The 26,339-nt window shown below is 34.5% G+C and overlaps 3 protein-coding genes across 3 annotated transcripts; all 3 read right to left on the bottom strand.

Moving 5' to 3' along the window:
- Nucleotides 1-4,669: 4,669 nt before the first annotated feature.
- Nucleotides 4,670-11,743, bottom strand: LOC107607329 (uncharacterized). The gene is made up of 10 exons (XM_088494723.1): nt 11,487-11,743; nt 11,085-11,178; nt 6,783-6,932; nt 6,220-6,487; nt 5,992-6,088; nt 5,749-5,870; nt 5,546-5,630; nt 5,131-5,263; nt 4,855-5,009; nt 4,670-4,724 (listed from the first exon to the last, which is right to left on the bottom strand). Exons 1-10 carry the CDS (start codon nt 11,741-11,743, stop codon nt 4,670-4,672), a joined length of 1,416 nt encoding a protein of 471 aa, XP_088350849.1.
- Nucleotides 11,744-13,426: 1,683 nt separating this feature from the next.
- On the bottom strand, nt 13,427-17,231 carry LOC110265069 (uncharacterized). The gene is made up of 9 exons (XM_088494182.1): nt 16,645-17,231; nt 16,178-16,445; nt 15,978-16,074; nt 15,722-15,843; nt 15,525-15,609; nt 15,030-15,184; nt 13,986-14,115; nt 13,669-13,857; nt 13,427-13,585 (listed from the first exon to the last, which is right to left on the bottom strand). Exons 1-6 carry the CDS (start codon nt 16,801-16,803, stop codon nt 15,166-15,168), a joined length of 750 nt encoding a protein of 249 aa, XP_088350308.1. The 5' UTR covers nt 16,804-17,231; the 3' UTR covers nt 13,427-13,585; nt 13,669-13,857; nt 13,986-14,115; nt 15,030-15,165.
- Nucleotides 17,232-20,156: 2,925 nt separating this feature from the next.
- Nucleotides 20,157-23,610, bottom strand: LOC148552801 (uncharacterized). Its single transcript, XM_088494724.1, has 8 exons — nt 23,247-23,610; nt 22,625-23,151; nt 21,896-22,516; nt 21,526-21,773; nt 21,149-21,433; nt 21,035-21,059; nt 20,670-20,981; nt 20,157-20,636 (listed from the first exon to the last, which is right to left on the bottom strand). Exons 1-8 carry the CDS (start codon nt 23,608-23,610, stop codon nt 20,157-20,159), a joined length of 2,862 nt encoding a protein of 953 aa, XP_088350850.1.
- Between the last annotated feature and the right edge of the window lie 2,729 nt (nt 23,611-26,339).

Below are 26,339 nucleotides of genomic sequence, written 5' to 3' on the forward strand. Positions count from 1 at the left end.
AACTTTAATAGTTGTTCTGCCTTAGACACACCATCATTCTTATGTACAAAGTCTATTAATTATTCTAGCTTAGACACAACACCATTTTTATATGGAAAGCCTATTAGTTGCTCTGGCTGCTGTTGATGATTTTCTGCGAAGACAGAAATACTACTGAAGTATACAATGAATAAAACTTAATCAATTCTAATAGGCAGAATTAGTTTGATATGAAATAGTTATTCATAAGCAAATTCACATAGAGCTACAAACTCATTTATTTCATTTTCTTCTTTTGCTGTCTAACCACACAAAAGCAACCTCATTTAGCCAGAAAATTAAATAGAGAGCATCATGGAACAGAACAAACCTGAACAAACTTAAAAAAATTCTAGATATCACCGGACTCAATGTAGCATCAGGAAGACTCAATCCATCATCAGAACACACAACTAACTCACAACCAGAAGGGGAAAAAAAGCATCAATCCAAAAAGGGAAATAATTTGCCACTTTGATAATATAAAAATAAAATTTTTTATTTTCTAAAATTAAAAAAACCATCTTACTTAACTTCGCCAAAAACCATCTTCTTTGAACCCAAAAGCTGCTGCACAGTTAAATAACGGGTAACTAAAAAAAGGCAACAAAACCAAATTTGACTCTCAATCACTTTGCATGTAAAATCTTTGGGGAAAAAATTAAATTAAATGTTAATGATAATTGCAAAATCAACATGGACCTCACATACAAATAAGAATCCCATTAGTTATCCCCACATAAACAAAAAAGGAAAAGAAAAAACCAATATTTGAAAACATTAATTAGGGGTGCATACTTGAGTTCATATTTGCTTCCTTCAAAGGACACAAGTCACAATAATGCAATTAAAAGGAAGCACAAATACAAAATACACTTTACCCTAATACACACACAACTTAGAAAATAACCACGAATAACATACAACAAAACAACAACCCACCCTACTTACCTGGATCGGGTATGTTCAACTGGCCTTTCCAATTTCTGACTTTGATAACATGAGCTGCAACGAACCACCAATGAAATTAGATTAGTTTCTTTGGCATTAAATTGAAGATAACAAAAATGAAGAAGTTGCAACCACTGAAAATAATATACAAACCATATTGTGGAGATCAGAGTTGAATCCCTAGGATTTGGGAAACATGGTGAGAGAAAAATTGTCCAAAAAGCTTTGCGTAAAATAATAATCTAATTGATTTTAATACAGTTATGAACTTTCCCATATCAGGAAAAAAATTTTTCAAAACCACACAAAACAACACACAAATATAATTTAAGTAAAAATATGCAAGAAAAAATATCACATAACTTCATCAAATAGCTCTTTCTTCCAAGCGAACAGCTCCTTGACAATTGAAAAAGACGGGATAAAAGATAAAAAAAGTATTTTAAACAGCTTCCAAATAAAACTCAAATGGTGTACACTTATATATAAAATAAGGCACAAAGGTAATTTTGACTCTCAAGACAAAAAAAGGGCACAAAGATGAATTTGACACTCAATTTGGTTGTGACAAATAACATCAGAAAAACATAAAAAAAGAAAATAAACAGTAGTAAGGAAACAGGTAACGACATCTCAACATACACAATGAGGAAGGCAGCAATTGAAATTGAACCGTATCAAGCCACAAGGTGAAAAATAAAATGAAAAATAACAAAAAACAGAATAATATGAATGAAGAGTCATACCTAGTAGTGCCACTGTCGCCACTGCAAACACCAGAGCAGACCATCAAAAGCAAATCGTCATCCATCATGCCTATCACTCATAAAAGAGGGAAACAAAATATGCATTGATACAATAAGTACCCAAGAAAATAAAAACAAAGATCAGAGAAACAACAACGAATAAAAGTAAACAAATCCTGTTAATTGAAAGGAAACTTGAGTATCAAAGTAAACAAATATTAAAGAATATGAAACAAGTCATAACCACTACATACCTACACCACATGATGGAAGGGGACAGAGAAAGACAGGACCGCCGGAAAAATTCCCACCTAAGTTGTTGTTTCCCAAGATAAGAGAGACGCAAAGTGACATGAACCCTAGGCTGATTTCCTCTTGAGAACTACCACCGATCTTTAAATGAATCTGACAAATCAGAACAAAAAAAATTTGTTCCCATGATCCTTTTCCATGAACCCTAATCACACAGGCAGTTATATCAAAGAGAGAGATCAAGAAATAGATGATAGGCATAATATTGAATAAAAAGATGGAAGAAGACACGGTTTGAATTCGAGGGATAGGGAGCCATTACCAATCGACAAAGAAGACGCTTGAAAAGATGATGATTGGACCTTTGTAGCTGCAACCACCGTTGCCGAGGAAGTGGGATGCGATTCCTCAGTTGCCTTGAAGCAAGCCGCCGGGATAACGCTCTTCGTGAGCATGTGAAGCCCACAACAGAGCTCTCAGTCTCTCAGCATCGCCGGCATCTCTCCGCTTATCTCAGTGGGTTAGGGTTTCCGGATGGAGGTTGACAAAAACGATGTTGAAGATACGGCATTCGGGAGAGAGAAATATGCATTACGAAAATGAGAATTTAAGAGACAGGGAGAGTGATAAACAGAGCGTGAATGGCCAGGGATTATCCGGAGCAGCAGAAGTGAGTTGGCTATCTATGAAAAAAAAGAATGGGAAGGTTGGATTTAGGGTTTCAAAAGAAAAACAGAGAGGACGGCAAGCGTTGAAGCGAAAGAGAGATAACAGAAGGAAAAGATGAGGGAAGAATGCAAGGATATACTTAAACTCAATTAAGAAGGTGCAAACATACAGTTTTGCATATCCTTTAAGTCCTTAAGCAAGTGCTCTATCATAAAACTTTTGCACACGCCTACGACTTATAAATCTGTCACCTATCTGCAAACATAAAACAGGTAATATGACATCTAGTTAAGATAGCATATCGGGAAAAACAAAAAATAATTTAAACTTTCAACAAAACCTCATCAATTATATCAAAGAGAAGAATATGCACAACAAAATTTCAAACCTGAAACACATATAACTTGTATGCTAAAGCCTAAAAGAACAACCTTAATACGAAGTTCAGAATAATTTCTATCATGTTCCAACGCTTCCATACCAAAAATATCTTTAACTTCACCCGAAACGGCTGTCTCCCTTTTCCCAATCATTTTCAATTCAATGTTAAAAGAATGAGAATAATTATATTGGGTCTAACTTCAGAAGGAGCCTAAATTACAGTGATTTTCCATGGCATGATATTAGTAGCAGCTCACACCATTAAGAGTCCGAGGTTAAGGAATCACTTTCAAATAAAAAAGTAATAACCAAAAGGTCCCAAGGAGAGCAAATAGCTACAGCCCCAGCTACAGGAAGATTCTGACCCTCCTCACCAAGATACTTTACTTGAAAATAATTTTTCAAATCAAACAGTGGAGTGCAGAAACTAGCTTCTTCCCACAAATAACACAATGTAGAATAAATCAATCATAATGTAAACTCCGACATGAATAGTAATTCAAAAGTAGATAGAGTATGTATCAATGATCATAGCATAGCATAACAACAATCTAAAATTTTGAGCATGATCACCCTAACCAATTTGATAAAGTAGGAATTATCAGGATAGGTCATAGTTTGGAAGAAATATGGACCAATCTGAAAAGCAAGAAATATCAACAGTAATTCAGTTGCTCCTAGATCTTTGGTATAAATGGCACTAGAAGATGCATGTCATTATTTGAAATTTCTACGTTTAGAAATGTTAACAACACTTTTTCACTTCCTCTACTGAGTAAACAGATATTTTTCTGATACCTAACCTCACCCCCATCACGATCGTCACTGCTGCCACAGTATCACATCTTGTTCGTCTTGTTCAAATGCTGCTTATGCTTCTCAGTCTGGTCCGCCAGCGCCACCGTAGACTTCTTCCTGTTCCGATCCGACTCTTTCTTCACCGGAATTACAGAGAGAGTGAGAAGAGATCTGTCATTGACAGGGCACCGAATCGAAGTCAGTTTCACAAAAAGGAAAGTAGGGAGAAACATTGATGCTTCACCAGTATGTGGAATGCCCTAACCTCAGCTCCACCACCACCATGGCTATTGCCACAGTACGACATCTTCTTCCTCTTGTTCAAATTCAGCTTATGCTTCTCCTTTTGCTCCGCCGGCACCACCGGAGACTTGTTCCTCTTCAGATTGGACTCTATCTTCGCCCGAATTCCAGAGAGAGTGAGAAGGGATATGTGACTGAGAAGGCTCCGAATGAGAATCGGCTTGACGAAGAAAACAGATAGTGAGCAAGAGATAATGTCTTCCCAATGGAACACCCCTATTCCCCAATCAGATTCATCCTAACTCCATCGTGCGGTCCACATCTATTGATCTAATCCATCCAGTATCAGAGAAATTTTTAACATTTTTTTATGAAAAATATCTATCTCTACACTATTAAAGTGTTAAGATACATAACCATGCTAATTAAATCAATAAACTAATAGAAGTACATTCATTGAGCCATTTAAAAAATGATTAGAAGTACCAGATCTAAGCCTTTAAAAAAAGGATGGATGAATGTAGTGGCTAATCATTTGTTACATTACCATTTAAAAAATGATTAGAAGTACCAGATCAATAACCAAGAAGTACATTCAATAAATATGCTAATTAAATCAATATTCCACAAGAAGTACCATCTTCAACAAGTATCTTAGTCCTGTAACTATAACCAAGAAAGTAAACATCAGATTAATCTATTTGTGAGTCTTACAAGAAGGTGATAAGTGAAGCTAACTTATATTATTGAATCAGAACAGATGGAAAAAATTTTCTAAATCATAAACTGGATTTACCTGGTCATAAAATGCTGGACCTCTCTGCCGCACAACTGACAATGAAACACATTATCATCACCAACAATTGGATGACCACAAACACAAGAAAAGACCCACCACTCTGGATCTTCAACAATCTCTTTAATTTTTTCAACCACAAAGAATTGTCCATCCTATTAAAATAAAAAATTTATGAATTGAATGCACAAGGCCTGTCTACAATATGGAAAAATCAATTAACATGAGTACTTCTTACATAGCACTAGAACATGTTAAAAACCTAATAGTACACACCTCATTGTTTCCCTTAAGATTAGCAATAGTCCGTATTAGCTTCCAGTCAAAAGATTCATCATCGATTACACATACTAAATCCCTATTCTCATTACTACACAGTCTACTGAAATGGTGGCTTGCGATATGGTATCTATGAAAAAAAATAATATTACAGTAAAACAATTTCAAGAAAACAGCTAGAGAGAAAGAGAAAGAGAGAGAGAGAGAGAGAGAGAGAGAGAGAGAGAGAGAGAGAGAGAGAGAGAGAGAGAGAGAAAGAGAGAGGAACAGAGTGAGTGAGTGAGCAATATAGAGAAAGAGAGAGAGTGAGAAACTGAGCAATAGAGAGAGAGTGAGCAAGTGAGGGATGGAGAGAAAGGCAGAAATTGTCAGTTCATTGGGACAAAATTTCATGAGTTTGAATGGAACTAACTCATTCAGAAAATTCACTGTTTCCTGCATATCACGGTTGATTGAAACCCGAGAAACATTGATCACATTTTGGAGACTAACTTTATCTACAAATCACGAAACACAATAAGAAGAAAGTAAGTCACAAAGAAACAATTCATTGGTAAACAAAAATATATAAACAAATCAAACTCAGACATATGTGCAACATGGACAACTTTTCACCTCCATTGACTTGGATCTTGAAAGATTCCAGAATAAGAACTGGTGCTCTCTGATACTTTTTCAAACTATTGATGTTCATAAGAGCAGAACAGTCACCAACAAGAATACAAGGGATTTTCTTCCTGGGTAATCATTATAAAAAATGAGCAACAACAATAGAATAATCCAACAATAATAAAAAATATGAAAAACAGGCATAACATAATTTAAAAATAGAATAAAAAACAGAAAGGGAAGGGATACCCATCAGCAAAAACTTCAAGGACAATAACTCTCAATATCTTTCCATTAAACTCAACATCAGTTTTCCTTTTCAATCCGCACAGGACCCCAACAAAATCTGTTTAGTCATAATATAGCAGAAAAGATTAAACCACGGGATACAATACCACAAGACATTTCATTCAGCTGTTATTAATCTCACTTTAAAACACCTTTATTCCAGGTCAAATTTGAAAAAGGGAAACTTACCTATTAAGTACTCATAATGAGTGCGCTTTTGAAGAATCTCGTCCATAGAGGTTAAACTTAAACCAGGATTAGGTACGTCTCTATTTGCAGCTGCAACAACAGAGGTACTACACTTGAAAAGGATGCGGAATCGATGTCTTGTAACTCTAACCAATCCACCATTAGGTATCACTTTGAAGTCAGAAATAATGAATACATCTCCTTTTTTTAACTGATGAATAAAAGTTGTGATCAAATCATGGTCAACAGTTGCTTGGACCTTGTCGTGCTGCAAATTAAAAAAGAGGAAAAAAATCATATCACCATTTCTAAATATCATACCATGACATATTACACCCTAAAACTGATCACATACACAATTTAGTTAAGTAAAAACTGAGTTTTTGATAGCACACACACACACACACACACACACACACACACACACACACACACACACACACACACACACACACACACACACACACACACACACACACACACACACACACACACACACACACACACACACACACACACACACACAGAGAGAGAGAGAGAGTTTTTAAAATACACATACTCACCTGCTTATCCATCAACACCACATGTAACAGTTTCTGCATATTTTCATTAACAATGCTAGCATCTTCCCAAATGGTCAAGATCTTAGCCTCAATACTCCAAGTTTCCTTCCATGGAGAGATTTTCTGAACAGGATCAATAGTAAGACTCATCTTATCTTATCAATAAATAAATAGTAAAGATCAAAGAATGTGGATGAAAAAAACAAATTAAAGAACAAAATAGCAGCAACAGAAAACTGTGTGGGATCTGAGATTTATCTCAAGAGAAAGGAATGCAAGAGAAAAAAGACAAGTAAGGAACAAGTGATAGCTCTTGAAAAATCAACACAATACTCCATCACCTCATTACTACTTATACCAGAGGAATGAGCAAGTTTGTAAGGGAAAGCTTGTAGAATACGTTTCTCTTAGACTCCTTGGCTAGATTGATTGATTGATTGACATATGACATTCAATGTGTCCATAGGTAATTAAATTAGATTTACCCATACCTCTATATAATATAGATATCTCATATCAACTTATCTAAGAATCTATATACATCTATCTATCTATCTATCTATAAATCTATAAATCTATAAAGAAACCATACCTAGTGATTGATCCTATCTTTGACTATATAATAATACTATTCCCAATAAGTATGACTGCTGAAATAGAAGACATGTAAACTTATTGCCCATCAGAAACATAGATTCCATTATTGAAACTGAAAATTGATAATCAACTCTTGAGCCGAATCATTAAATCAAGAAGAGCACAATAAGAAACTAAGAAGTTAGCTCAGATAAAGAACAGCAAAAATATTTTTTCCAAACCAAAAAATTAAACCTACAAAATGAAACCAAATTAGCACTGAATTAGATAATCTACAAAATTAACTAACAGATCCAAAGTACAACCATGAATAATTAATGACATCAAACACAAAAATAACACAAGAAAAAACCCTCTCCAAACTTAAAAATGAAACGAACAAAATTTTTTACCGCCGCACGGACATGCGGATGATTCAAATGGCAGCGAGAACCATAACCACAGAATCGAGTCCTCAAATAGTAGATACAATAAGACTCATCAAACCTTTGGCAAACCCATCAGCAACAGAAGAAGAAGCCTCACCTTTGCAAAGGAGCAAATTTTTTTCATTTTTGGAGAACCCATGATAAACGTTAGATTCTGCGGGAAACTGTAACACCCTAACTACCAAAGCTCACACTTCCGGCTGCGCGACTCTGATAGTTTGGACATTATGACGACTTTTATATTATTTAATACTAAAATATGAGCCTGTTTAAAACTTTAAACCGCAATACCGCTCCCAAAGATACTTTCGTTCGATAACGTACAACGTACATCCATAAATACCATTCAACTTACAACAACTCATAAAGAGTACGTCCATATATATACATAAATATATATAAATAATATTACAAACATAATCCAATACAATTCCTATCCCTCTTACAGATTATATCAAGATAAAGGCGAGGGTACGGTAAACCATAACTAAAACAATATAGAGCATCTCAACAACAATTAAATAAGCTCTTCGTAACTTCTGCGCCCATATCCTGAAAGGGGAAAAATGTAGGGGGGTGAGAACATCATCCTCGAAAGGGTTCTCAGTAGAGGGTTTTTGGGAATTACTGTAATAGGATACGTGAAGATAAACCGTACTAGTGATTAATAACCGTCTTATGCCTCCTTTTCAAAAACAACGGTTTACAGTAAAAGTAAAGTCTAAAAATCTTTTCTGAAGAAAGAACCGTTCAATTCTCAAAAACTCAAAAGCCTTTCAAAACAGTTTATCTATGCTGAACCAAAACAGCCTTTCATATTTTATTCCAAACCAGAAACACAAAACCGAAAGCAACCATCGGTTCATCTCATTTCAACCACGGCCCTAGGCCCAAACAATCCAACCATCAACCAATCACCACAGTCCAATAGAGTCCCAGTAGCAAACACAAATAGGAAGATGCAAGCACAAACAAACAGTTATTGCAAGTAGAACAATTAGCAATTATTCACATAGGCAAACCAGGTATAATATGCACACACAAACAATGTCACATAGATGCATATGATGCATGCCTGTCCCTAGTGGCTGATGATATCTTCTGTCGGTTATATAGCCAACCCGACACGTTCTGGTAGCTAACCATGGACAGAAACACCCATCGCGGAGCAAGTAGGTTTGAGCTACAACCCCATTGCTACTACCTGCTCAACTCAGAGCCAGTGGAATAACCACTACTGCGGCTACTACCCAGGCGAGTGTTTAAAAGCTCAACCTGGAGCGAGTGGAATCACCACTACTACCACTACTACCCAGGCGTCACAGTCTCTGACCTGGAGCAAGTGGGACGAACCACAACCCTTGCTACTACCCAGGTATCTCAAGCATATATTCATTCAGTCCCAGCCATGGATCAACATCCATCTCAGCCATCCGACTTAAATTCATAATTCATAGTCAGCCATACGGCACATAACTCATTCGGCAATCAGCCATAAATCAATATCATACACAGCCATTCTGGCTCAGGTTCAATCCAGAACCAGCCAATATTCATAATCATACACAGCCATTCCGGCCCATAACAAAACAACACTTCCACCATTCAACATCATCAAATTCATAAAACCGGCATTTAAGCCACAAATCACTTTTCTCAAGTCATTTCACTTTGAAATCAAATTTCAACTCTTTTTAGCCTTGGCTTCAGAAATCTCATTTCTCAAATCATCTCAGGCTCATAAGCCAAGTTTACTCAAAGTGAGTTCCCTTTTTAAAACAAAGCCACTCTCGGCATTCTCTTTCCAAAACTTCCAAAACCATGGCAAGTTAAGGATTTATTTCACAGTATTCAAAATCACCCATACAACAATGGGATTTTATAACAAAAGTTTCTCGGCAGAGTCCCAAGTCTTTAGGGGAGAATAACATAACTCATTTCGCCAAATTCATTTAAAATCATTAAAACCTTGGCTTTCCGATTTGAGTACTAAAATAGGATCTAAGCCAAACCGAGTCACGTAATCATTTACTTCTTTCAAAGCCGTTTCCTTTACTTAGGCCAAAAACCAACTTCAACCCCCATGATAAATTCTAGAACGTTTCAACTGTTCAAAATTGTTTTAGTCTTGCAAGAATTCAGAATTCAAAGAGTACTTAAACCTTTCCAAAACATTTCAAAATGAAACTTGTCAATAGACATTCAGGTTCTTTCAAAATCATTGAAACTCCTCTAATTAAAACCCTCAAGTCAAATTCAAAGGCATTGCACTTGTCACATTTAAAACAGCTTTAAAACATAAGTTTCATCTAAATAGCTTTCTCCTAAAAGAGATACAATGCCTTTCTTAAGAAGCAAGACTAAATCACAATTTCCTCTTTAGTAATTCATTTCAAAAGCATGAATCATCCTTTTCTTGATAATTCAAATAAAATAGTCGAAATCTTTAACTCGCCATTTTTCTAGACAACATTTCAATAAAGACTCGGATTTTAAAGAAATTTCGGCAGCACCTCCCCTAAAAGTTGGACTTTGCCACCTGGTTCGGGTCCCAACTAAACCGTTTCTCATTCCTTTTCAACAGCTCAAAACCAAAAATCAATTCAAAGCAAGCTAAATCCAACAGCTGCCTCAGTGGCATATCTCAAGAAAACCATTTCAAAATCAACCGATTTAACTCATTTTCAAAGCTTTAAAGAATCAGTTCAGCAATAAATCATTTATCAAAACCAAATCAATTAAAGCAACCCAGACTGAATTTCAAGAGTATTATATCTTTCACATCATCAAAATAATCGACTCAATTCAAATCAATCCTCAACGGATTAAACTCAGATTTCAAATATTTAAAGAATCAGCTTCAAAACATTACATTTCACAAAGCTGCACAATAATTCAGCCAAACAAACATCCATAATCATTCGAGTCAATCAAATAATACATAAGGCAGATACAATCACTAAATACACCATATCTCACATCAGTATCCATATTTAATAATTCCAATAATAAACTATAGTTTTTGGAAAGCGTCCCTACCTCAAAACGCAAAACCATAGCCCAAACGCGTCACAGAATCCTTTCCGCCTTGACCCGAGGTCAACAATCAAAATCCCGATAGCCAAAACCTCGGTTCCAAGCCACTTTCGCAATGGTCTCAACAACTCTAATCGCAACATACAAAAATCAAAACTCAATCGTATAGCAATTAACGCCACAAACCTCAGCGTATGATAACAGAACAATAACAAAAGGACTTTCAAATCGAAACGCTTACCGAACTGAAGAAGGAACGGTTGAACCGAAGCAGCAGCAGTCTCCGAACCGGTTCGGCGACAACCCGGCAGTCAGCTCCAAGCAGCAGCGGCGATCTGAACCACACGCAACGACAATGAAGTTCCAGGAAACTCAACTTAAAAGCCTTACCGGCAGTGGAGCTCGGTGGCGGTAGCGGCGTTCCCGGCGGTTAAGGCTCGGCTAGAAGCTCCGGCAGCGGCGGATCTGAACCCTCTCCTGACTGCGGTTCAACTAACCATCACCAGCAACGGCGAGCTCAGATGGTGGCAGTGGCGATGGCCGTTCTGACGGAGGCAGTGGTGTCCACGACGACGGTGCAGCAGTGGCGCTGGTTCTTCCCAGCTCGTCGAGGCTCAGGCCCGGTCTCTCCTTTCATCTGGACTCGACGGCGACACGGGCTTCAGGGAACGGCGACGGTTTCCCCCTGCGGCGGTGAGGACACAGCTGGCTTCGAGACTCCCACTCCCTCTTCGCGTCTGTCTCTGGCAGTGGACTGAGCGGCAACGACACGGCTCCATAGGACGGCGACACTCCTCCTCGCACGATTCTGGCAGCGACTCGCTGATAGACTGAATGACAGCGGCACCGAGACAGTGGCGTGGCGGCGAGACGTGGGTCGACGGCAAGGCGTGGGTCCATCTCTCCCTGTCTCGCGAGCTCTCTCTTCTCGTTCAGAGCTCCCCTCCCCTCAGTCAGCGACGGCGGCGACGGTGGCAGTGGCACCCACCACGCCGCCTCCCTCTTCTCCCCTCTATTTCGTTTTTCTTTTGCTTCTGTTCCTTTCTTTCATGAAGAAAGAACAAAAGGAAACTGTGCGTGCTATAGCTATTGGGCTCAGGGGGAAAAAGGGTAGCTAGGTTAGGGTTTAGGCAAAATTAGGTTTAGGGGTAATTTGGCAATTTCAAATAAAATTGGGTATAATATAATAATTGAAACCCAAATTAAATCCAACACTAATTATATATATAGAAAATACCATTTGTTCCTCACTTTCACAAATTATTTCCAATGAAATGCCCAAATCTAAAAATTAGGAATAATATAATTATTTTCTCTATTTTTCCAAAATAGTAGTAGTAATATTTAAAATATTAATTATTCAATCCAAATCATATAAATTCCTTATTATTTCATAACTGCCAACTTTATAATTTAAATATAGAAAATAATCCAATAATTATAAAATTAGATAATAACTATAACTTATTTCAAATTCAATAAATCAAAACTTGCTCTAATTATCTTTAATAAGATAATTTTTGAAATTAAAGCTATAGAAATACTGAATTTGAAATTAGCTAATGATAGCCCTTTTTCAAAGGTTTTGGGTTTTACAGAAACCCATTAATCAGTTTGGGAAATAATAACCCATGATAAATGTTAGGTAACGTGCTTCAAACTTTGTGACAAGTATGAAAACCTGATTTTGGATAATTAGAAGAGACAGAAGCCCCTTGATTGATGAACAGCATCCATCGCGACTCTCATCGAATCATACAACCAACAAACAAAATCGATTACCTCAAGAGAACGGTTCCGAGCTCTGGGTACTTGGCTTTCTGATTCTGGAGAGGACGAGTGCGAGGGAGTGATTGTTCAGCTGACGGAAACGAATTCCGGTTTCATAGTGAGAAAGAAAAGGAGAGGAAGGGACCCGTAAATTAACAAAATTAAGAAAAGGGACAACATGACTTATGTGTTAATGGGAGTATGGCACCCTTGAATTGACATTTTTTTGCCAAAAAAGAAAATTAAAAAAACTGATAAGATATATATCTTTTAATAACAATTAAATTTAATGTTAGGTTGAATATATTTAAAAATAGTCATGAAAACCACTTTATTAACCAGTATCTATCTTTTTTTTTCATTTATCATTTCTTTTAATATTGATTAATAATAAATTAATTATTTCATGGGTTTATTTGAAACTGGTAAAATAAACGCATATTATTTTTTTGTAATTAAAAAGGGATTTGATTAAATACATAAAAAAAATAAAGAGATATATATTTTTTAATAACAATTAAATTTAACTTTAGGTTGAATACATTTAAAAATCGTAATGAAAACCAATGTATTAAAAAGTATCTATATTTTTTTTCACAATTATCATTTCTTTTTTAATACTAATTAATAATTGATTAATTATTGCACCAGTTTATTTGAAACTCATAAAATAAACAGATATTTTTTTGCTGTAATTAAAAAAGGAATTTCATTAAATATATAAATATCACAGATATATCGACATTAGAATTGAGAAAAGACTAACATTATATTACAAATCAAACAACAATTTAAAGTAGTATCTGAGCATATTACACTAAAAAGCATCAAGATGATGCACAACAACAACTTAAAGTACTATCTTAACATATTAAACTAAAAAGCATCTAAATCTTCCACAGCCTCATGATCGCTTCCACATTGGCTAAAAGCATCTTCAACTTCAGGCATAGAATCAACCAAAACATGAATCTGAACAAAATTGAAATCATCTCAGTTATTGATATTTTTAAATACTAATAATTGAACAAATTACAAAAACTATGCAACCAAACCTTATGCTCATTCATCTCAGTAGCAGCCTCAAAAACATTAATAACAGAGGCATCATCCCAAATTTGTTGAACAATATATACAGATCGATTCATCTCATAACCCACAGGCCTAGCATCAACCATGAATACAACTTTTTTGTGCAAAAGACTTGAAATGAGTTTCAATGGAACAACTTTGCAATAAGATCCCTAAAAACAAGAAAAAAAAGTTAAAAAATAGCATAATAATAATTTAGGCTTTCGTTAGGAATGTCAATAAATACAAACTAACTATATCTATATCTATATACTAATTAAAATCACAGCTGGATAACAACCTGATTCAACTCTGGGTGATTATCCAAAAAGGTGGAGCATCTTGTCTTTATCAGTTGCACAACCTCACGATCTTTAAGAACAAATATATTGTTGCCATTTGCATGAGAAACTACAATCTTCAAGCAGAATCTTGAAAACCAGGAAAAAACAAAAAAATTTTGAGTTAACATGAAATAATAATCAGTTAGGAAAACAGAATAAAACTGAAGAACAAAACACCTTGGGACAGCATCAATGCATTGAAGCTGACATAGATCACAGGATAAAATTTATTTATTAGCTGACACAAGAGAACCACACAAACAAGTTGAGAACCACCACTTATGATTCTTGAAAACAGATGATATAGTTCCCAGAATAAAAACAAAACCACCTTGCCAGCAAAGAAAAAATTAATACAACATTTCAAATTTCAAATAATTTACAAAACTATCAATTACTGACTTTTTAGCATATCATGTAACAAGAATAACAAAAAGAAAGAACCAAGAGATTTTATCAGTTGTAGCTGGTTCGGAATTATCACTAAAGACATTTACAATTTTAAAGGACTCGGAGTAATCTGGATCAACTGTAGAAAGGATTTTAACCTTGAAAACTTTATCCTCTCCAACAACATCACCAAACATTTGTGGAGAATATGACCGACAGACCTTGGGAGTTTAATATAAAAGAATCAATAAACTTGAACAAAAAAATATAATAAATATTAAATGAGGTTCAATATGAAAGAGTTCGTACTGCAAGCACACTAGGATCAACAGGGAATTCTTCGTCTATCCTGAGAAATGCTTCAGAACAGGTTTTTCCAAATAGTTTTGTTGCCGCATTATCAAGCAGAACAAACAAAACATCACACCCAGCATGGTGAATCTTTACCCGAATCCTATACCTAACACAATTAACAATCAAGAATGATAACTAAAACCAAGAAATTAAACCTGCTTAACAACACATAGAGTGAAGCATAATAGAGAACCAACAAAAAATCCAAAAGATTGAGAATTAATCTATTACATAGTAGAGTTACATATGAACCTTACTTGAGCATAACATGTTCAACACATGAACCACAAGCATCACAAAGGTAGAGATCCTCATGGTCAACAACAGCATGACCACATACACATGAGTAGTACCACCAATCTGGTTCATCCATAACTTCCTTAATTGTCCCAATTACAAAGTAATGAGCATCCTGTAAAATTATAAAAACAATGATATAAACCCAACACACATGTTTAAGAAATTGAAGTTTAAGTATTAAATGGAGAGTTTGCCAATCTAAAATAGTTCCCCGTTATCTACATCAAGATCTTGAATATTACTGATCTCTTTGGGATTGAAATAATCACCATCAACTTTAGAAATTAAGTATCCAAGGTCATTGGTCACAAGTCTTGAGAATCCATAACTGGCTACACTAAATCTACATAAAAGACACAATAACTAATCTTCATAACACAAAACATATACATGAATACCAACAAAATAATCAAAGCAGCTTGTAGCTCTACAATACTCTTATCAAAACCAACCTGCTTAGGAACTCAACAGACTCAGGAATGTCTGGATTAATGAATAACCTAGAGACATTGATCACATTCTGTAGAATTACTCCACCTGCATACAAGAATCCTACTCTATTAGCCTCAAACCATATTAAAATTAAAAGATCATATATCAGAAAAGTAAATATTAGAGTAAAAATTCCCTGAATATGCCTGAAACTAACCTTCAATTGGTTTGATTTTAAAAGACTCAAGGACAATCATCGGAGATCTTGGATATTTTTGTAAGTTTTCATATTCCAAGAGATCACAAGCATTTCCAAACACATTGCATTGGACCTTTTTCCTAGAGAAATAATTTTCAAAAGATCAAAAGGATCTAACTATATATTTATTGTTATAAACATAAAGCCTGGAACAAAAAAAATTGAATGAATAGAAGATAACTACTGATATGGGAGAAAGTAAAAGACATATTACCCATGAGTAAAAACTTCTAGCACAACTGCTTTGATGAGCTTCCCATATGATGCTACATCTCTTTCTTTTCGAACACCAGTAATGATCCCAACAAAGTCTAATAATTAGATTGAAATATATACAAATTTGAATCAGAAAGCACACTTGTTAAAACAGAATACTATGATCCTAAAAGGGTAGAGCAAGAAACTTGTACAAACCAATGAGGAAATTATGGTCCTTTGTCATTTGATCAATTTCATCTATTGATGTAAAACACAACCCGGAATGAGGTATCCTTGGAGAGACCACAGAAACAACAGAGGTCTTGTATTGGAACAAAAGTCTGAACCGATGTTTGGTCACTCTGTTCAAACCAGTGTTTGGCAAAACTGTAAAATGGGTCATCAAATACAGATCACCTTCATTTAGAGACACAGCAAACTTTGATATAAGCTGATCTCTAATCGTAGCTTGGATCTTGTGTAACTGCAATTGAAAAAAAATGGTTAATATTTTGAATTTATTAACAAATTTCAGTATCCAAACAGCATAAAAACAATTCATTAAAAAATTAAAACAACAAAAACACATCACTTTGCAACCAAGAATGAAAATTCCCTTCAGCATACTTTAAAAAAAAAAGTGGCAACAACTTAAGGAAATACTAACATAAAATAAAACTGACCTTCTCATCCATTAAGACCATATGCAACAGATTTTGAGAAGGATCCAAAGCAGGATTTTTGTGGTACCACAACTTCACAACTTTAACATGCACTTTCCATGATTCCCTCCAGGGAGTGATTTTCTCCACCAAATCAACACGATTATTCATTCCCAACATATATAGAACAACAACACCAAAAGACGAAAATATACAGAGAAAATTTCAGAACCAATAAGAGAAGATAAACAGAGGAGTTGGAGTTATAAACTCCCAATGTTAACAAACACTAAAGCTTACAATGAAAGCTTCACATATGGGACAGAGATAGACTAATAGGCATATATAGATTGATATCCCTACACACATCATTTAGGAAGATATCACAAGTAACCAAATACTGATGGAAAAAGAGCAAAAACAATGTGGAAAGAGACCTGTTACAAATTACCAAGTACCTACCACATATAGTTGATTTGACAATTCACAATAAAGCAAGAACAGAATTTCATGAGTCAAGTATACCTAACACTACAGTAAACTTCAGTCCAATAGCAGAAAGAACATGATATAAATTATAATCAGCAAAACCCCCAAGAAGAAAATTATTTTCCCGAAACACCAAAAGCACAAACATATGAGAGAACCATTGATTTAGAAAAAAAAAGTAACAATCACCATGATTAGATTAGAAACCAAACAACTAAAAATTAAACGATGTATAAAGAAAACAGTAACAATTATCAGGAAAAAAAAATTGAAACTGGAGAAGGAAACTAGAACGATTCAAAAGGAGGAGAATGGAACATAGACCACATATACCTCTTGAACCGCGGTGGCGACATCTGCTATCCAAATCACAGAAATGGAGATGGAGAAATGCCGTATGCACGAGAGAGAGACAGAAAGAGGAACCTTGGGGGAGAGATAATAGACGCAACCGACAGAACAACACCTTCATGGTAGAATCGAATGGAATCACAGAGATACCCATACCTTCTCTGCATGTGGCCAAAACCCAGGAGAGAAGAAGAAACATCAGCCGACGAAGCCCACACGGAAATGGTGCGACGGATGCACTCAGCTTAGGGATGAAGAAGATGCGGTGAGCTCCAAAGGTCTTTTAGGGAGAAAGTGATGAATTTGGGAAAACAAAATTAATTAAACTCACATTATCTAACTTTAGTTAGGGTTATGGCTAAATTGAGAGGATTATATTAATAAAAACAAAATTCTGCAAGCAAGTATGTTAAGAGGTGCCAAGAAAAAATTGACATATGACATTATAAAAAATTCACTACTAATAATATATTTATTACTTAAATATATATGTTAGAAATAGCAAAAATAAAATAAAATAGTGTGCATAGAGTTTAATTTAGATTTTCATGAAATTTCTGTATGACAAATTAAGATCAAATTTGCACTGGGATGACGTGACTATTCTTTGTATAAAAAGATAAATAATTATTTTTCATTAATAAAATTATGATATTTTTTTATTGATATATTAACAATATAGTTTCTTTCAATTTATTTGGAAAAGACAATATTAGATTTCAAAAAATAAATAATCAAGTTTTTTAATAAATTTTAATACCATCAAAACCACATAATAAATTAAGAAGAGGATATCTTTTAAATGAGCACAACAATTATCTGCTAATAGAATATCTCATATTTATATAGACCATTTTATTATATTATATAGAAATCAAAGTTTAATATAAAAGAAGAATATTGATAAACTCTAATAAATGTATAACATTTTAGTGCAACACTTACTACTTTAAATTTCAATAGCCTAATACAAAATATTTCCTAATACAAATAATTTGTATAAAATTTAAGAGTGAAATAATATTAAACTCGGGCAAAATTATTCTACACTAAAATAAAATATTTAAAATATCAAACATCAAATTAAAATTTGACCTAAATATTAGAACCAAAATAATAATAAAAAATAGAAGACAGAAGGCACCAAGAAATTTTTATTCTAACAAAAGATATAATCTACATTAAAATCAAATTTTATTGACAATTTAAAATCAAATTTGCATTGATATGATTTGACTTTTTCTTATAAGAAAAGATAAATAATTGTTTTTATTAATAAAATGCTCATATCTTATTCTTATTAATATATTAAGAATATACTTTGCTTATCTTTTTCTTCCGAAAAAACAATATCAAAATAAAAAAAGTAAATAAGTAAGTTTTTTAATAAAATTGAATATTTTCAAAAGCATGTAATGAAATAACTTTTTCATATAAAAAAAATAATTGTATTTTAAAAAATGGCTTTTTAAACTAAAAAAAAATCAAAATAAAATATGAAGATATGAATCATCAAAGTTATCCACTAAAGAGGAGAGTATCTTTTAAATGAGCAGAACAATTATCTACTTATACAGTATCCCATATTTATATAGACCATTTGATTACATTATATAGAAATCAAAGGTTAATATAAAAAAAGAACCTTGATAGACTCTAACAAATACATAACATTTTGGTGCATAATTAAGTACTTTAAATCTCAATAGTCTAATACAAAATATTTTCTGATACAAAGAATTTGTATCAACTTTAAAAGTGAACAAATATTAAACTCATGCAAAATTATTCAGCACTGAAATAAACTATTTAAAATATCAAACATCAAATTAGAATCTAACCTAAATATTAGAACCAAAATAATAATAAAAAAATAGAACACAGAAGGCACTAAGAAATTCTTTTTCTAACAAAACATATAATTTAGATTAAAATCAAATTTGCATTGATATCATCTGACTTTTCTTTCTAACAAAAGATAAATAATAATTTTTTATTAATAAAATGCCCATATTTTATTATTATATTTTTTTATCTAGTTATATCAACAAACTAACCCAACAAGTTTAACCCATTTATTTCGATACTGATGATTAGTCGGGTGAAATTTATTGATTCGGAGTATTCTTTCTTTTTTTTCTTTTAAATACAGTATATATTGTGCAATTTATTTATTTATATATTTATTGGTAACGTATACTTCATTTTCTCCCCCTATACCGTCTTACATCATCATCGTCATTAATAGATTTGTGTGTTTCAATTTTCAAAGTTTCAATCACATTCACATCCAGTCTCAGTAGTCAGTGGTTATATAACATGTAAAATTGTAAACAAAATCTGAATTTTCAGTGGTTACATTACATGTATTGATATGTTTTATATTCATTTTAAAGTAAAAGATTATACTTCTCATTTTTAAAATATTATGCATTAAAATGGTGTTAATGTATATATATACTAATATATTCTATATTTATAAAACGTATGAATACTCTTCTTTCACAACATCCTTTAATTTTCACTTAATAGAAACGAATGGTTCATAAAGAATGATGCATCTAGTGCACACAAAATGCTTGAGACAATTTTAAACATACCCCAAAGAAGATGTCCCTCTATAAAGAAGATATACACGAAATCAAAACTATAAATTACACAGATAAGACTGAAACATATAACAAAAAAATACATTATATCTTATCAAAAACTTCCTTAAATACAACGTTTTTAGTCCTGGCAGCATCAACTAATCCTTCATCACAAAGTAAAATCTTAAGACCATTTCTATTCCTAACTCGGGAAAGAGCTACATAAAGCTGACCGTGAGAAAACACAGGACGACGCAAGAACAAACTGACTGTTGATAATGTCTGATCCTGGCTTTTGTTGATTGTCATTGCAAACGACAGAGAAACCAGAAATTGACGATGTTGGAATTTAAACGGTATAACCGTATCACTAGGAATCATATTCATTCTAGTGATAAAAACTTTATCCCCAACATTGCTACCAGAAACAATATCGGCACCGATCACATTTGTCCCTAGATCTCGCACAACAAGTCGAGTCCCATTACACAAACCCCCAGCCGGATAAATATTCCTCAACAAAATAATAGGCACGCCTATTTTCAACTTCAACAAATGATTAGGTAGACCAGAACACCTAATCTGATTCAAGAATTCAACAGTTATTCAATCAACATCAACATCAGAATAGGCATCACTACCACATATCGAATCAGCACGGAGATAATTTTTCTCCTCACCGGGCAACAAGTCAACTATATAATTGTTTATCTCTTCAACATTGTCGACAGTCGGAGCGAGTATTGCCCTATCTTGGAAAAAACTTGGATCACAAAAATTCTGAACCAAATTCAGATAGATTGTATTTATAATATCTTCCACTGGATTTTCCAAGACAGGAATGATTAGATCAGAAGGAATATCAACAAAAAAGTTTATCGTTGACCACTGTTCCACATCGACCTTCACCGATTTGAAGTATCCAATCTGAAAACGACCTTAACTCCTGAGCAGTTGATTGTTCTGATCCGATTGCTAACCTCATATTTTTTGTCAATCGCAAAACTTCGCAATATTTCCAAATGATAGAAGAATTTATGGAAGCCATGACAATCTCAGCACACGAACCTTTTGGAATAACTGGCAAGACCTACCTGAAATCACCACCCAGAACGACCAGCTTCCCACCAAAAGGTAAATCTTTATTCCTATCAGAGACTGAAACCATTATATCACGCAACGTCCTATCAAGCGCTTCAAATGCTAATTTGTTAGTCATCGGTGCCTCATCCCAAATAATCAAATCGGCTAATCGAAATACCTCAGCTTTTGGACTGTCCTTCTTAATCCGGCAAACAGTGTCTTCAGTCAGGTCAACAGGAATATTGAACATAGAATGCGCCGTCTTACCACCAGGTAACAACAGAGAAGCAATACCACTATAGAAGCAACATTTATAACAATCTTTTTCTCAGATCGCAATCTAGCTGACAAAACTCTGTATAAAAAAGTTTTTCCAGTGCCACCAAACCCGTACACAAAAAAGAATCCATCCCTCTTATTCAAAACACAGTCAATAATTTTATCGTAGACCACCATCTGTTCTTCATTTAACTTTAAGATATTTGCATCGTGCTCACGAGACAAAGAAACAGTATCATACTGCAACTCACACAGCAGCATCAAATTGCTAAATTGGGAGACTAAAGAGTTATTAGGAACCGGCATGCCAGCATAATTTCTCAATGATTTTCCATTACTCTGCAATAGTCTCTCAATCTCCAACAAACAAAATGTTTGTAACTCGTCTTAACTCATAGTTAGATCTACGTTTAACAATAATTAATAAATATTAGCACCATAATATAACTTCTCTACTGTGTGCATGCGTGTGTGCCTACCTGTCTTGTAATAAATTCACGACGAACAAAAATCTTACAAGGATATTGCAGCTCGTGTCTTCTGCGGTAAAGAATATCATCAGACAAATAAGTCCAAGTTTGCTCCCAAACTAACAGAGGTCTTCCCATGGAACCAGATAACAGCAACATCACAAAAAGCCTCCTTAGCTGTGCAGCTGACGCTAACTCGGTGACTTCCTTAATAGCAGAAACATACTCCTTATCATCTATCAAGAATCCCATGGCGGAACATGCCTCTTGAAATGTATCATAAGTAACACCATTAACGGTTCTTATGCTTCGAAAGCTGGTACAACCTCTCTGCACATTCAAAAGCATCCGCATGTAGAAAAGTTCACCAGATGAGGGATGAGCAAAACTCAATCTTCCAATTGAGAATCCCCTTTGTCTTGGCTTCCACTCCCTGCTCCTCAAACAATAAACAAATTTGTCTGGATATTCAACATATGTTAGAGACCGCCCTTCCGAGAACCGCCTGTTGGCCATCATCCAACCCGTAAACATCGTCAGCAAATCTTTGTTACGCAAATAAACATGAGTAGTGATATCAGCATCATCGAATACAACATGTTGCTGGTTGGGCAAGTGAAAAGTCAACCTCTGTACCGACGGTCATCTTTGATGAATATCGTAAGCAAAAATTCTCCACATGGATTCAGACAGTGACAAATAACGACAATCGTAATACTGTTTGATCTCATCAACCACCTGAGAAGATTCACCAACATCATATCTTTCTCCAGCAGTTGTGGTCACCCAATCCGGACCCTTGTTAACATACTTAAATAGATACTTAATCACGTTTGACTTGTTACAGAACTCGAGATTTATGTGAGATTGATATTTCATTAACAACAGTGGATTATAGGGCACAACAAATCTGTTGTCAATATCGACATCGTTGATCTTCACTGTGACACCCATATTACGACGTCTATATATTGGATAGCCATCTTCATCAAAGCTCGTTTGGTCAACAAATCTTTTCGGATAAAATTTTGAGCACTTACCATCTTTCATGCAAGGAGAACTCGGTCTAAGTGGACCACAGGGACCATGGATCATGTACTTGGTGACGACATTATAAAGAGATGGAAATTTCTGGGGATTGGGTAGCTCGGCACAGATGAATTCATCAACAATTTCAACACTTTGTAAGTTGCTTTCCCCGTTAAGCCAGAGTAACATGTGTGCATGCGGTAGATCTCTTTTTTGGAACTCAATAGTATACATACCTAAAAAATACAAAAAACATCCTGAAGAAGCCAGACAACTACATGTCCGAAGACGACTGACAGAAATTGAAATGCTAACTGAGAAAAGAACTTACCTGCATTAAGTGGACCAAAAAACACACCTTTCTTGAGATCACTAAGGAGGCACTTCAACTTGGCATGAAAGACACGACAAGAGATATTAGGACGATCAGCGATCGGAATTCGCTCTCGCTCCGTGAACCGCTGAAACTCAGGCCAATTTGGATTACACGTAATAGTGAGGAATAAATCTGGATACCCAAAATGTTTGCAAATCGCCATGGCATCCTGACAACGGTTAAACATATAACGTCTACCACCAGTGAAGGAGGAAGGCAAAATGATTCGTGTCCCAATTGAAGAAGCCTCGTCATCGCCACGACGCATAGCCTCCTCTATTCCTTGAAGGACTTCTCCTCTAATTGTACTTTGCTTCATTCTAATCTCTACAACCTCTGGGACTCAATCATGGTGAAACAATCAACAACAAATTGTTGAAACAACCGCCTACACTTGTGAATAATTCCATCTTCGTGCTCCCTAATCTGGAGACGAAAACATATGAATTCCCTGAAGGAAACTCTTGTTCTCCTTCCAGGAACATATCCAAGCTGTTGACCTTGATAACCAATGTTCAGCTGATAACCATCCTCGCCATATGGAAACAACAGAGGATACTGTAAGGGCCAATACAGAGCATGGGTTTCATATATATGTTGCAACCGACCACCAGTAGATCGAACAATAATGTCACGACCATGGTCCGACAAATCAAAATCTCCAACAATCAAAGCAGCAACTTCATCGCAAGAGGGAGCACTGTACATTCTTCGATCAATGTTCCGTTGCGAATACAACTTCAATGAGAAAATCTCAGATGGATGACACTCATAGAATTCTCTAACTCTTCGAAAAGACTGTGCTATGACATTATGAGTATCGATCATTTGCAACAACTCAGTTATCAATTCTTTATCTATCTCAGATGTTTGCCTAAAACAAAAATATATTAACCACAGAAAATATATTTAAAAACCACACAGAATATAATTGTAACATATTTTCATATTAAAAATCTTTTATTAGCAAAAAATAACTAATAGCATATTATAACAGGAACAAAATACAGTATAACTATGAAGTCACATCTATAAACCTATTTTCCAATACAGATAACAATAAAACATCAGGAAAATACAACAAAAACGCTAAACAACAAAGTTTCAAACACACATACCCAAAAATTCGCTGCCTATGCATTATCTCATGCTGAGTGTCGTATACATATAACTGCACAAATTTAGGCTTCTCACCAGCATCTAGGAGCAAACTTCCAATCCGATGATAATTTTGACCACTTATTATAAACTGCGGTGGACCTCTCCCATCATTCACTGAATCCAATACCTTACCGCCAAGAGACGTGAAGGCAAACATACTGTTATAAGATCGAATATTTTTTTGGAAGTACAAACTCTTGCTATCATGTCCATTGATCAAATCATATAACAGATCTGGGGGCTTTTGGAGATAAGGTAACTGAATTTTTTCCTTTGAGCAACAAACAGTAAAAATAGGACAATTAACTGTAGAATCTCTTTCAACACGTTCTAATAACCAGAAACACGCGCCACAAATTGAACATTCATAGTTAGGGTCACCAACATCAAGGCAACCTGCTAGACATAAAATCGAGAAAAATATACACAACAATAAAAGAACTTCATCTGAATTATATGACACGAAATAGATTCAACACAACATGAATAAACCATTAGCATAAAGATATTATATAGACTAAATACTTGACTCATTTGAATGTTGTGAGGAGAATATATCACAAAACACTATTTTTATTTTACACTAACTGAATAACATCTCATGACATAATCACAGTCGGATGTTTTAACACTAAATAAATAAGGAGTCTATTTTACTATTCTTCAATAATATATGATTTAAGAAAGAGAGCGTACCTTGTATCTCACTTTGCAAGAACAGAGGATGATCAATAACAGAACCAACTTGACTGAATGAATTTATGGAAGGATCATATATTTCTGATTGGTCTATATTATCCATTTTGATTTAAAATAAGACAAACTTATGTAAAGATATATTCGACAACCAAATATAAAAAAGAAAATATTCATGTAATAAAAAATCAATTAATTATCTAATAATGAACATGTAAGGTAAACATTACAAATATAATAAAGTATGAAAATGAATAAAAATTAAAGATTTATTTATCAAATAAGTAAATATAAATAAATCTAAATGCATATTCAAGAACAATTTCATTTTTGTTAACATTAGAATAGACTTTGTTTTATTATTTTAATCAATGATCCTAACTATGAACGTCCAAATTAAATAATCTAAATTACTATTAAAATCAATTTGTATTTTTTTAGACACTAATGGCTCAATCGGTCCTTAGAGTTTTCTAACATTTTAGAACAAGTGCATATATTGTTGTTTTTAATGTAGAACTACTGATTATGACAGAAAACCATAGCTATAAGAATCAGACCGGATCTGCCGGTTCGGCCGGAAAACCGATGAACCATTCAAACCGGTAGTCTAGCCGGGTCAAGTTTAGGTTTGAACCGAGGAAGGATGTGAACCGCTTAAAACTGGCCGGTTCTTCAAAAAGCGGACAAAACCAGCCAATTCGATCCAATCCGTGAACAGGCCAGTCCTATGGTGTTGACAACAAATGCAACTCTTGGGTGGTCCAGTAGCATTTGAATATTGGATCGAATATTAAAAAATGCTTGCAATTGGTATTGAACCCACTTGTGCTTGCTAGGCAACCATAAGGGATACCACCAACCTGCTGTGTTAAGAATAGACTTAATTGTCACTTTATTCAATTTTTGACTATTTTATATCTTTTATTGACGTACAACCGGTTCTATCGGTTCAACAAACGACTCACCGGTTGAACCAATGGACCAGTGACACAGTAACCTGACTGGTTCGATAACCAATTCAATTATGAGAAATACACATAAAACTAAAAAACTTTCAACAAATACCCTTGGTCTATTATTTAGCTAAAAAAGTTAACTAATTAACTAATTACGTGATTCCAATCACATAACCAACAAACTTTTCATATTGTTGAAGACAAAAATAAACACTAATTAAACAATTTAATA

Source organism: Arachis ipaensis, chromosome B7 (genome assembly GCF_059453495.1).
Source record: "Arachis ipaensis isolate K30076 ecotype BB chromosome B7, ASM5945349v1, whole genome shotgun sequence".
NCBI classification, from domain to species: Eukaryota; Viridiplantae; Streptophyta; class Magnoliopsida; order Fabales; family Fabaceae; genus Arachis; species Arachis ipaensis.

Coding starts and splice junctions, on each gene's coding strand:
- LOC107607329 (XM_088494723.1), bottom strand. CDS start 11,743: ATGGACCCACGCCTTGCCGTCGACCCACGTCTCGCCGCCACGCCACTG. Junction 6,488..6,782: donor TGGTGTTGATGGATAAGCAG/GTGAGTATGTGT, acceptor TTTAATTTGCAG/CACGACAAGGTCCAAGCAAC. Junction 5,871..5,991: donor CTTGAAGTTTTTGCTGATGG/GTATCCCTTCCC, acceptor ATGATTACCCAG/GAAGAAAATCCCTTGTATTC.
- LOC110265069 (XM_088494182.1), bottom strand. CDS start 16,803: ATGTTGGGAATGAATAATCGTGTTGATTTGGTGGAGAAAATCACTCCC. Junction 16,446..16,644: donor TGGTCTTAATGGATGAGAAG/GTCAGTTTTATT, acceptor TTTCAATTGCAG/TTACACAAGATCCAAGCTAC. Junction 16,075..16,177: donor GGACCATAATTTCCTCATTG/GTTTGTACAAGT, acceptor TCTAATTATTAG/ACTTTGTTGGGATCATTACT.
- LOC148552801 (XM_088494724.1), bottom strand. CDS start 23,610: ATGAAGCAAAGTACAATTAGAGGAGAAGTCCTTCAAGGAATAGAGGAG. Junction 21,434..21,525: donor GGATTCTTTTTTGTGTACGG/GTTTGGTGGCAC, acceptor TTGCTTCTATAG/TGGTATTGCTTCTCTGTTGT. Junction 21,060..21,148: donor GTTCTGGGTGGTGATTTCAG/GTAGGTCTTGCC, acceptor AATATTGCGAAG/TTTTGCGATTGACAAAAAAT.